General features: G+C 40.5%; 1 protein-coding gene across 2 annotated transcripts in view; it reads right to left on the minus strand.

Annotated features, from left to right (window-relative positions):
- Positions 1 to 5743: 5743 nt before the first annotated feature.
- The window catches only part of SLAIN1 (SLAIN family member 1), a 53421-nt gene continuing 45542 nt past the window's right edge, over positions 5744 to 13622 (minus strand). For both annotated transcript variants that reach the window (XM_090258124.1, XM_090258123.1), the window contains 3 exons: positions 12306 to 12461; positions 8585 to 8867; positions 5744 to 6809 (listed from right to left, as the gene is read on the minus strand). In XM_090258124.1, coding sequence (XP_090114250.1) covers positions 6734 to 6809; positions 8585 to 8867; positions 12306 to 12461 — 515 coding nt within the window. In that variant the 3' untranslated portion in view covers positions 5744 to 6733. The remainder of the gene's footprint in view (positions 6810 to 8584; positions 8868 to 12305; positions 12462 to 13622) is intronic.

A 13622-nucleotide genomic window follows, 5' to 3' on the forward strand; every position in this document is an offset into this window, starting at 1 on the left:
TGTTTTGAATTCTGTATTTGATACATTGCTTTGTCTCCACTGTTTAGTTCTTTCTTGGAGTTCTGTCCCATTTTTTCATTTGGAATATGTTCCTTTGTATCCCCATTTTGGCTGTCTCTTTGTATTCGTTTCTGTGTGTTACTACTTCCCCCAGGCTTGGCAGAGTGACCTTTATATAGTGCATGTCCTGTGAGGCCCACTGATGTAGTCTTTCTGTTCACCTGAGCTGGGTGTTCCAGGAGGGTCCCTTGTGTGGGTTGTGTGTGCCCCCCTTGATTGCTGTTGGCATGTCAGTGGGTGGGACTGACCCTCTGGGTGACAGGGTTGTGAGGGCTACAGTGGACGAGCTGTGCGAGCATGATGGTTTGCAGACGTGGCCAATGGTGTGGGCTCACCTGCAGGTTGCCTGGCTGTGAGGTCCAGCCTCTTGTGCTGTGGACATGTTGGTTTGCGGGGGCTGGCCCTCTGGAGCAGGGTGTAGCTCTGGAGGGGCTACCACAGGGCTTCCTTCCAGGTGCTGGGTGGAGTGAGTGCTGCCTTGGAATGGCTCTGGGGCCCCTGCTGGGTGTTGCAGGGTGGGCTGGCCTAGGGGTGTGCTGTCCAGGAGAGGAAGGTTGGTTGGGTAGGTCCTCAGAGGAAGTTCAGGATGAGGCAAACTGTTAGTAAGTTAACGTTGAGTGCCAGAACTGGCATCTGCCAGTGTAAGACCTGCTAGGTGGAAAGAAAGCAAAATAAACCAACTCAAGAGAAAATGTCACCCTCAGGGCCTCCATTCTCAGAGAAAGCTCCAATAGGTTTCTGCCCCTCCTGCATACATCCTCAAATCAGTCAGGATATGATTCACATGTGACCCAGGCACTTTTCAAACAGCTGCCTCTGCATTGGGGCTCAGAGGGCGAGAGTGTATGTGTGGGTCCTTTGCGAGCAGACTTAGTTTTCCCATAGCCCCATGGCTCCAACAGATGTAAGCCTCACTGGTCCTCAAAACCAGATGTTATGTGGCCCCCTCTTCCTGGTGCTGGTCCCTGTGCAGGGAAGCCTGATGTGAGTCTCAGAACCTCCACTCCTCAGGGTGTTCCTTCCATCTGTGGGGTCCCGCACTGAGAGTGTGGGTCCTGCCCCTCCCACCCATTTCAGCGCGGCATTTTCTTTATATCCTCAGTTTTAGAGAATCTGTTTCACTAGTCTTCAGGTTGTTCTCAGAGACAGTTGTCTAGATGTAGTTGTAGTTTTGGTGAGTTTGGGAGGTGAGCCCAGGATCTTCCTCCTTGACCAGAATCCACAGCCTCAACTCATTTCATGAGTCTTAACACTTATCTTCATTCCAACACTTAATAGGGACAGTTTATATAGAAAAATTATAGACCAATTTTTTCCAAACATTGTACCAAAAAAAAAAAAACACTAAATGAAATATTAATAGATCAAACCTCTCTATCTTTAAAAATAATAATACATCATGTTCAGGTTGGATATGTCTCTATTTCAAGGTTGATTCAACATTAGAAAAATCTATCAGTCAACATATTAACAGGCTAAGTAAGATAATCTTAAATTCCCATTCTTTTACAATATAAAACACTTACAAGTTTGAAACTTAATGGCAAAAGATAGAAAACTTTCCTATTGAAATTAGCAAAGAGAGAAAGTTACCTATTATCATCATTATATTTAATATTGCATTGAATATCACAGGCAAGGTAAATAAAGGTAAAATTTAAAGATAGGAAACCTAACATTCATATATTTGACTGTGTGTGTAGACTCTAAAGATAAATTAGTATAACCAACATAAATTAAAGGTGGCTGAAGAAAACATTCAAACCATTTGGAAATAAATTTTTAAAAAATATTTACAATAGTGTAAAATATGAAATACTTATAAATTATATGAAATACTTATAATCTGGCAAAAGCATATGCAAGTCCTCTATGGAGAACCTGCACAATTTATTTAGATTAAGGAATATCTCAATCAGATGTTTTTCTGGAACTTGACCAGTTCGTTAAGAAACATGTGTGGAAATGCAAAGGGACAAGAATAGCCAAGACACTCTTGAGAGAAGACAAGATAGGCAGGACTGCTATGCTGTTCAGCAAAACCGAACTACAGACTAAAGTGATTAAAACAGTATGATTCTGGTGCAAAAGATAGTTCTGAAATATACGCAGAGAGACATTTGCTTTATGACAAAGAAAAGGAGGGTAAGGATGAAGTTCTCCGTAAGTGTTACTAGGGCAACTGGAGATCCATAGGGACACCATAATATATAATTATCATCCTATCTCATACTAGACACAAAGTCAAATCCAGATGGATTATATACTTCTGTGAAAAGCAAATAAAACTCTGAGTCCAGGTTAGAGAAAAAATCTGTAAAGATATAAAATGACTAACCTTAAATTATAGAATTACTAATTTTAATAAAGTAAATTTATCAAAACACCCCATATATACAGAAGTCAAATTATAATCTCATAGAACTTAAAATTGTTATTAGTCAATGATACCACAATAGGTTTAACTTTAAAAACAACCCATAAGGAGAATTAAAAGGCAACCTACACAATGTGAAAATACATTTATAACACATATAACTGACAAAAGCCTTATAGCAGACTACATGAAGATCTATATATTAGTAAGAAAACCTCAGAAAGAAAACAGACAAAAGACCTGAACAGGAGTCCATAAAAGGGGATATGCACATGCTCAAAAAACAAATGAAAATGTACTCAATTTCACTAGCAACCAAGGAAATTCAAATTAAAACCACAAGGCACTATACAAAATGAATTCTCACACACTGCTCACAGACATGTCCAGAGGTACAACCATTCTGGAAATTAGATTAGCATTACCCAGTAAAATCGATGGCAGTTTTGCAGGCAGCTTTTAGATGGTCCTGAGGATCCTATCTCCAGATATTAACATTCTTGTGTAATATTCCCCTTGAATGGGGGTTGGACCTGATGAGCTGCTTCCAACGAAGAGGATATGGCAAAAATGATGGGATATCGCTTCCAACGTTAGGTTAAAAACTGTGATTTCCAGCTTGCTGGCACTTGCTCTTACTCTTCTCGTTTGCTCATTCTGATGAAACTAGTCATGTTGCAAGTGCCCAAGGAGAGGTCCACATGGCAAGAAATTGAGGACAGCTTCTGGTCAATTGCACACAAGGAAATCCAGCCAACAACACTCATGTGAGTGAGCTTGGAAACATGCTTCCCTGGGCGGGTCTCTGCAGTCCTGGCCAACACATTGACTGCAGCTTGTGAGAGACTCTGAGTCAGGGGCCCAGCTGGGCTGCAACCAAATTCCAGACCCACAGAAACTGTGCAATAATACTGTCTGAAACCATTACGTTTTGTGGGGCTGTTACGCAGTAACAGCAGACTAATAAAAATGTCAGCCATACTCAGTTGTCTGTGTGAATCCAGCATCACAGCTCCCTCCCATGTTTGAGAACTAAGCTGCTTAGCATCTTTTCTTCGTGAGTCCCAGCTTGTTACCCAGTATGAGGAACAGAAGCTAGAAGGCATAAGCGCCCCAGGTCTCAGTCCTTAGCCCTCTTTTATCGACTGAGACTCAATTTGGCGATCTCAGCCAGAATAACAGCTTTCCAACCTACGCCACCACAGCCTTGCCCATCCCTACTGGAGAAACTCCATCCTTCTAGTTGCTATCCCAAAATGCTTGGCATTTTTCTTTTGATTTTGAATCCCTAAGGAAATCCTGATGGGTCTACTTTTAGAACCTATCCTGAAGCTGACCATTTTTTACCACCTCCATTGCTTTCCTTCTGTTCCAATTCCTCACCTTTTGCCTGCATTACTTAAGCAGTTTAATCTACATTTGCCATTTTATCGGCTCTTCTCACCAAATTCTAGGGTGATAGTTTTAAAAACAAATCAAACAAAGAGTTCTGCTGTTCAAAACCACGAACAGCTCCCATTCCAGAGGAAAATCAGTTTTTGCTGTTACCCACAATGCCTTACATGGTCTTGCTCCTTTCTGACCTCCTCTCTACTTCCTTGTTCCCTCTGCTTGCGGCCACACTGGTCTCCTTGCTCTTCTTCAGACACACCAGGCATGCTTTGCTCTAAGCCTTTGCATAGACTCTTGCCTCCTTTCCAGCAGATTTTTCATAGGGGGTTCTGCAAATCCCTGAGAGGGCTGGCTTAGTAGGTCTGGGGAGGGCTTGAGAATCTGCTGATGCTGCTGATGTGGGGGGTACTACACTTTGAGAGCCACTATCCTAGGGCATCTGTTGTATCATCAACATGCTAAATTCTCTCATATGCATCTAGAATAATTGTAAACTGCCATCCCAGGGAGAACTGTGGAAATCCACCATTTTGTGTTTTGTAGCATTCCAGGGAAAAGGGGCCATGAAAGAGCTTCAGGACTCTCTCTCTCTCTCTCTCTCTCTGTCGCTCCAAGTCTTTGTTCATTGTGGACTCCTTAATGAGATCTACACAAGATGTCCCTGTTTGTCAGAGTGATCTCTCCCCGCTCCATTTTCTCAACTCCTTTAACTTGATCTCCTTTTCTCTTTTTCTCCCATAGCTCTTAGCCCCTAACAGACTGTGATTTACTTACTTGTTTGTTTACTGTCTCTGTCCCCCCAATTAGACTGTAAAGTCTAAAATGCGGGAATTTTTGTTTAGCCCAAGGGCTGAACAAACTTATAATATATAAATAAAACATCTGATTGAAAATAGAAAATGTGGGGTTTTTGTTTTTTATTCCTAGGGCTGAACAGACTTTTTAAAAATATAAATGAAATATTTGATTGAAAATGAATTGAATCCTTCAATTTCCTTAGCAGAATATAAACTTATTTTTAAAATATGTACTAACTTAACTACGTGTGTTCATAGGAAGAGAGCACAAGAGTGGGAAAAATAGACTTTTGAGATCAGGTAAACCTGGGTTCAGAAGTCAGCTTCACTGTTTTTACTGTTTTTACTATTTTTACTATGGACAAGGTTAATGTCACATCTCCTGGGCTCAGTGTCTTTATTTTTAAATTGGTGATAACAGAGGATGGTTAAGATTATACAAATGTATACAAAATATCCAGCACAGTCTTGTCACTAAAGAAGTGCTTCTTAAAAATTACTTCCCTTCTGATATCTCTCCTCCTCTAAGCTCACATTTCATTTAAAGTACAAGCTACTTTAAAGCCAGTCTTTTACTTTTAGATAGAATTATATATTATATAAAGGCACACTTAAATAAAAATCTCCAATGACCTTGGGTACGACTTTTTTTTTTTTAAGCTTAACAATAAAACTTTTGCATAACCCTTCCAAAATTGTACCTTCAGCTGAAAAGTTTTCCAACCAATATCAAATAAAATATGGATTAAAGATAATATTTTGCTATTTTACTGATAATGAGAAAGTATTTCAAGTTAAACCCCCCCTAAAATATTAAAATCTTCTTTGACAGTGTTCATCCATAAACGTGTTTCTGGGCAACAGGCTACTCGAGTTCTAGTAGCACTTCCCACTGAGACTAAAACCAAACCTTCCAAGGATTAGAGAAACAATTTTTAACAATGTAGATATTCCATCCACCTGCTTTAGATATATTCATATCTAATTTATATCTCATGCCCCTGCATGAGAATATAAAAACACTAACCGCTTCACGAATGTAGGAAAACATACAGCGCTCATACATTTATGCTGCACATTCATGCATGGCCTGATATTGCTGAAATAGTCTTTATTTCTGAACATTCCAAAACAGCGTTGTACACATTAACAAATATTAAGTCATATACCATAAGAAAAGCATTCATTAGTGCAAATGGGTTTTGTAAAAGGTCTATCAAAAAGATTTATTTGCTTTAAAATGCCTTCATTTCCAGAAGCATTGTTAATAAAACATTACAGTTTCATCCTCTGTAATAAAGTATTGAAAATCAGTTGTGGCGTAGTAGCAAACATTGCAGATATTAAGTGCAATGAGTCTGTGATGCCTTTATAAATAGGAAACCCATGTATGACAATAAATTAACAGTGAAAAACACAAGACCATTGAACTTGCTGTCTGACTATCTCCTTGCAATGCTTCAGATTACACTGTGCTCATTCAACATAAAAGTACATCTCTCAAATTGTAGGGTGGATTTTTGCTGATATTATCCCTAGAGCTAAAAAAATAGTACCTTACCACAAAAATATTTTTATGGCACAAAATTTAAGTTGTTTCATAGTGGTTCACATAGGTGTAAAAAGAAATAGGCACAAAAAATAAAATTCCTGTAAACTATAAAAAAAGTAAATTCAAAACATACATTGATAGAACATGTTTGTAAATATGTAATTATTAAAATACAGAACATGGGATGGGAAGATGTTTAGAACACGTAAGTAAACTGAACAAGTTACTTTAAAAACCTCATATGGCAAAGAAAGCATTATTGATACATCTCAGTTCTCTCCAGAAGTGTTCAGGTACGTAGCAGTCCTACAAAAACTTCCTAGATCTAAGTGTCACGATACCACAGCCGTGGATTTGAGAATGCTGCAGTATCCCAGGCAAATACTTAAGTGCAATAGTCAGTCTCTGGTGATTGGTCCACTGGAAAACAATGCAGTGAGTGTGTTAAGATGCAAAGGAGAAAGAATATCCCGACACCCACTGTTACCCAGCCAGCTAGGTAATGCCACCCTCATTTCCACTTCTTTCCATTTCTTCAAGGTACATTAAACTGCCTCAGTAGCAGCCGTCTCTCCAGTTCCCATCCCTCAGAGTGCTGAGCGAAGACAGAGGCTTTGGAGGCTGCAGGAAACTATAAAGGTAAGAAGGGAAGGGAAAAGGCTGTGAGTCCCGCCAGTGACTTTCCTCTGCTCCACCACACCGTAGTGACAACCTGTGGGTATGCCCCACGTGCACCTTGGCCTTCACGCTCTGGAGCTCTGCAGCCCGCCCCTCTGCGAGCAGCCCAGCTCTCGGCACAGCGCCAGGCACCCTGCGCGGGCATGAGGGAGAAGGGATCGGCACTGATGTAAAAAAAATATTTTTTAATCAGAAAGAGGTAAAGGCAACAAAAAATGCCTCCCAAACAAATGGTTACTTCATTGACTACAAACAGCAAATTAACGTGAAAAAAATTTAAACCTCATGAATAATCAAAGATTTGCCTTATCAGATGAACAAAGAATTTTAAGAGTAACTCTCAGTGTTTGCCTACATTTGGTAAAACAAATCTTCTCCTAGTTCAGCTGTGACCACCTGTGACCCCCTCCCAGGTGTTGGGGACACCCAGCCAAGGATGAGTAAGAGATGGTCTTATTTACCTCCACGTCAGGTAACTATTGAGCCGCCAACATAACCCAGCTCTGCATGTGCTGGGGAGGACAGCCCAGAACTAACAGAAAGAACTTCGGTGCATATTTGTTCAACCTGGGTCGTAGGATTACAAGTCAGCCTTTATTTTCTGTGTTTTTCAATAGCTTCTGAATTTGTTTCTGATCTGAGCACCTATTACTGCCAATCAGAAAATTAAAAAACAAAACTATCTATACATACCAATGCATGAAGAACAAGTTACTTGTTTCCGAACCCCTTTCGGACTTTCGCTGTGACTCCCTCCCCTCCCCCACGTCTGCATTTCCTGCAGGTTGTCTGTGTTTACTGTCCCCATTGTCTCGTCTTCTAAGTTCCCCACAACCCGCATTCATAGTTTTTGTTTAACCATGAACACTCCAGGATATCTAGGTTCGAGCAGGGCACCTCAGGAGCATGGTCTCATGTAAAATGTGCCCTGCACCTAACCTAGAATTTTGAAAAAGAAATGTTAACTGTACCTAACCTAGAATTTTGAAAAAGAAATGTTAACTGTACCATAACAAACATACCTATGTAGGCTAACAACACCCAGCCAAGTATCACAAAGAAGCTTTTTAAACCATGAATGTGACGGGAAGGTGTGCACACGCAATATGCCTAACACAGCTTTGTTCATTTGGATAGAAAAATTGATTCCAAAAACATCTGCCATCCTACTCCGTGCTGGACCCAGCTCTTGGCATTAGGGACAAAGAGCAACGACGCGAAGATGAACCTGTCCCCCTTGGGAAGCATGCAGTCTAGTGAGCAGAGTCAGGTCGTACAAAATAATAAGTAGCATGGATAGCCCAGCAGATGACAGTCGCTAGAGGGGAAAAATGGAGAAGGGGACAGAGGAGTTACAACTCCCAGGAGCTGCGATTTCAGACAGAAGCGGGGAGGGTGCAGGCCATGCAAATAACTTGGGAGAAGGAAAATGCAGGTGTCTGGAGGCGGAGCTCCCCTGGTAAATTAAAGCAAAAGCAACCGGGGTATCAGAAGTGAAGCGATGGGAGAGGGTGGGGGTGAGAACAGAGAAGGGGACCTGGTCACACTGGGACACCCGCACCCCATCACTCTTCAGAGGCAGGGGACACAGGTCAGGTCATAGAGGGTAGTGTGACCTCCTTTCAGGGTTGAGACTGAGACCAAGGAAAAGGCAAAATGGTGCCAGAAGCAGTTTCTAATTTCAAACTGCAAATGAAGTCACGGAGACCAAGAAGCAAGGATGCTTACCTTCTAACAGGCTGTGCAATCTTGCTTCGAGGCAGGTTACTCCCATTTATTGCCAGGGAAGGCCTTGGAAGTGCACTGCGGCCCATTATCCCAGAAGTGGTAGCTTTGTTTGGTGTGGGGATTCCAGTGTTGGAATACAACTGTAAGCCGTTGGATAAAGGCATGTTGCTGCTGCCTTGAACGGTCGGGCTCACGTAGGCTGTAGCTTTAAGAGGCTGTCGGACGGACACGGGGAAATGTCCCACGCTGTGGATTCTGTGCTGAAGCTGTCCTGGCGATGGGACTGGAGGAGAAAATGATGTGCATATGAGAATTTCTGTCGCTACCCAGCTTAGGAGATGTCACGTTAAAAAGCACCCTTAGTGTCTGAAAGGTGTATATGTGTATATATAAAATAAAATTATTAATATATATAGAACTGTATTTCATTATACAATGTTGCTGATTGACGGAATTGAAGATTCTTGTTAAGAATTAACATTATTTAGTATTGGAAAATTCTAGTTCTTTTTTTAAAGGTTTTTTTATTTTTAGAGGGCCAGGAAGGGAGGGAGAGAAACATCGACGTGAGAGGGAAACATTGATCGGTTGCCTCTCGTCGGTGCCCTGACTTGGGGGATGAACCCACAACCCAGGCATGTGCCCTGATAGGGAATCTAGCCCATGATCTTTTGCTTTATGGGTCAACACCCAACCAACGGGGCCACAGCAGTCAAGGTGAAAATCCTAATTCCTGACAACAGAACTTTCTATTCTGTCAGTTGGCAACAGTTCTGAGTGCCTACCTATAATATGTTATTATATTCTAACTATAATATATTATTATATTCTAAGAACAGCCTCCTTTCCCTTGACAAATCTGAGTTCTGACAGGACAATTTCTTCCTTGCTTACTTGGAAGACATTAGAATTTCTTGATGGTTACTTTGGGGATGATTTCACGGAAATAAAACATGGGACCATTTCGCTGCAATCACAGAGAGGAAGACAGAGGTGACGTCAGTAAGTACAAAGTACAGCTTATTACAGGTGCACTTCCTAAGGAGTTTCCACCGTGCCGTTTCCCTGTCTCATCGGGTTGGTGGGAAGACTGCATGAGTTAGTAATGTACATGAAGCCTTCCACTGGCGCCTGGCATGTAGTAACCACTCAACTAGTGCTAGCCTGTCATTACCGTGATAACAGCACCAAAATCTATAAAATGAACGGACTGTCTGGGTAAAACTTAAAAACTTCACCAATGTCCTAGACCAACATTATGTATCATTTCACATTACGAAACAAACTACTTGGCAGAAATTGTTCATTTCCCCTTGGAGAAAAGCATTATACAATTTGAATCACAAATTTAACGGAACCTTATGCACACAACCCTGCCTGCCTGTTGTTTTCTGACTACTCCAGCCTTTGCTGCCTAGCGCTTACCATTCAGTTAACAAGGACACACCCTGTGTTCTAAAACTGTTTAGCTGATTCTGAACTTAAGTATAGAATATACAGTATCTTTCTGAAATAAAAATAGGGGAGAAAAAGTGTCTATGGTTTTACTATCTTTTAAAAATATTTTCTTAAAATTATACAGTAGGTGAAATCTGTATCTAGGAATGCTGATGTATGTGGATAGTAAGTAGTCAAATTCAATAAAAAAAATAAGGCCTGTAAGATTTTGCTATAGTTCTGCCCCCATCAAGTTTTTTAGGACAACCATCTTTAGTTTGTTGACAAATCATCTCTATGATCCTTTCCAATCAATTCTGCAATTCCTTAATTTGGTAGCTTCTAACATGTCAATACATTGGCTTATCAATTCTAACCAATAGACCACGCTAATGCAATATAGTAATAATAAGGAACACTGGCAGGGTGAGTAAGGAGGGGCATGTGAAGATATATGGGGATTTTATACATCCTGTTTTTCTGTAAACCTAAAATGCTCAATAAAATCTTAGGGACAAATTCATATATTGTCCCTATTTCTTATGAAACAAAATATACACAAAGTACAGATATGTTAAATACAATGAAATTTCCAACTGAACACACTCATGTAACCACTACCCATATCAAAGATATAAACCATCACCAGCACCTCAGAAGGCAATCTCATGCCCCTGAAGTATAAAACTGTATTTATCTCAGATATCCTCATGGTCCATCTGGCCCCCTGCCCTAACCTCCTGACATAAAATTAGTTAGTAGTCCTTTCTGTTTCCCATTAGCAAATTTCACAGATTATCTTCAGTGTCCTCACACAAGTCATTAATTCAAATATTAACAAATCAAGCCTGGAGATTAACTCTACAGCATTCATATCTTCATTCGTTCAAACACTTATCATACTAAGAGTTCATTATACACCAGGCACTGAGGACAGAAAATCAGGTCAACTATGGGCCAAGTCCAAAGGAAGATGATCCGTATGTAAGAGAAAAACAATGCCAGTCAAGTACGACACACTGAATAACAGAGGTAAGCACAAACAGAGGTAAGCACCAAACTTCGAATCCAGTCTAGATACGTTGTACGGGCCCAGGGATAGTCTAATAGGGTCATCAATGGGACCTTTTCAAAGGGAGTGGTATTTCAGCTGTGTTATAAAGGCAAATGAGAGTAAACTGGTTGAAGCGGAGAGAAGAACAGCACGGGGAGTCAGAACATCACAGTAGTTAAAAGCATAAACTCCGAGGTAATCAGAACTGTTTCCACCTCTGTTCCTTCACTGGCAGGATCTTGTGCGAACTGATACTGAAGTTACATAAAACTGTCTCTGCAAAGCTGGGACAACAACAGAAATGTCCTCACATGGCTGTTGGCAGCACTAAAGAAAATAATGACTATAAACCAGTTAGCACAGTTCCTTGTGCCCGGTAAATGTCATTTTGTCTTCAGGAATTAAGACGAAGGAATAAAAGACCATGTGTTGGGAAAATACCACTTGAGCCCCAAAACTGGATGCGAGGGAGAAGGGCCACAGACATGTGGTTGGTGACTCTTGGTCAGCTGCTGAACACATTTTAGGCCTCCCAGGGTGTTTCAATTCTACGGCTGAGTCTGCTTCCCAGGGGTCAGGCTCAGACACAACCCCAGCCACCCACACAGACAGCAAGAGCAAGAATGGGGGGTGGGGACTGGAACCATCACTTCCCCACAAAAAGTGAAGATGAACACCAGGCTGAATGCACATTTTGCTCTTCGTTGCTGGGTAAAACATAGAAAACGATTGACAGGCTGTGTGGTTAGCTGAAATGGAATAGATAAATACTACTCTAGGCACACTAAAATATTTACACATATTAAACTACAACTTCATTTTAGGGGGAAAAGGCTATGGACTGGTGAAAAACAACCCCAAAGTAACAACTAAACAGAATAAGTATGCTTCCAAAGAAAAGGTATCAAGTAGAGAGAAAGAGGCAGATCTATAAAGAAAACATTTTGTATGATAAGTAGACCCCTTAATCAATTAATGACCACTTAGTGATTTTACTGCTATCCTTGGGTATAAAGGATTACATAAATTTACTAAAAATCATTGATTTGGTAACACAGACACTTGTAAAAATACTACTCATTTTAATGGTGGGGAAAAAAAGTTACACAGCAAAGATAGAAGTGTCTTGTAGTGTTTCCAAGAGAAAAAAAAAATGGAATAGTATGATACTTGCCTAATGGTGTTACAACTAATTAAAAATTACATAAGACAAAGAATTGTTATACTTACTACAAGACTGTATCCTTGAAATCCCATTTCCGGCTCCATGCAAGCTTGAGTCAAAGCTCTGACTGTTGCGCACGGTGACGAGAGAGCTGACATTGCTGCTGACAGCAGGTGTACTTGGCATCCGAGCTAAATTGGGCATGCTTCTTCTGAGCTTGTCTAGAAGGGAAAAATGTGTACAAGATTTTAAAATCATAAATTGTGTGCCTATTAAAATACAAATATAAATCATATTTTACTCAATAAACAATAAAAGTTATGTGTGTTATGAATTCTAACGAGCTAATGGAATGAACCTTCTGTAGAAGAAAACACACTCAATATCTCCAGGAAGATTTCACCAAAGAGTTAAAAACACGAGTTCTGTAAAAAGAGATAGGGGGTCTACCAATTATCGATTTGTTTATATACAATAAGTGAATAAGATTGTATTAAAGTGAGGTTAGAAAATAACCTTACAGCTATATTTAGTTAAAAAAAAAAAAAGAAAAACAAAAAAATGCTAGCATTGTTAGAACCTAGAAGAGTGAAAACCCACTCTGGATCTTTTGCTTGCATATCATAATGGAAGAAAGTATTGAAATTCAAACTTGAGATACTTTGAGAAATCCACTGGTCACATCAACACAACCCATCACTTCCGAAAAGTTTTCATTATCATGAGTATGCCGCCAGACCTTGGGAGGCTCGAGAAAGAATGCCATCATTTCCTTCTCCTTGCTAAGTACATCTCCTGCCACTGGGGGGCAGCAGAGAGTCATGCACAGATCTCAGGGTGGCCAAGATGATGAGCCACAAGACTGCAACTGCCCAGGTTAGTTTTCTCTTTATTGATACACCCTCCCTCCAAGCTCGGAAAACAAAGTATATATTTAAATACTAAGCCAAAACCCACGCAAGTACAAAATCGGATTCATTTCTGTGTTTCACACCCAGGTCCTTCTACGTTACTTAGATAATGTATTGAGTGTAACCTTCTCCAGAAAGTCACCTAATCCATAAATCTAGAGAATCTCTTAAGATTCGCCTCCCTGCTAAATCATCCTTGACTCCAAGTCCTCATAATTCCACCTCAAATATTTAATGACTCTTCCATTACTACCACCTAGTTTGGACCTCATTATTATCATACACATTTTCACAAACTACTCTTAAGTGGTGTTTGTGCACCCTGTCTTGTTCCTCCAGCCCATCTTCCATACAATCAGCTTCACTCCACCTAGAGCACATTTTTGTCACCTGAAAACCCTCAGATTACTTTTCCTCCCCTTCATCTGGAAGTCCAAGGTCCTGGGACTCCAGCTCTCTCCTGCTGCCCAT

Source organism: Furipterus horrens, unplaced genomic scaffold, assembly GCF_987537825.1.
Source record: "Furipterus horrens unplaced genomic scaffold, mFurHor1.1.pri manual_scaffold_12, whole genome shotgun sequence".
Lineage (NCBI taxonomy): Eukaryota > Metazoa > Chordata > Mammalia > Chiroptera > Furipteridae > Furipterus > Furipterus horrens.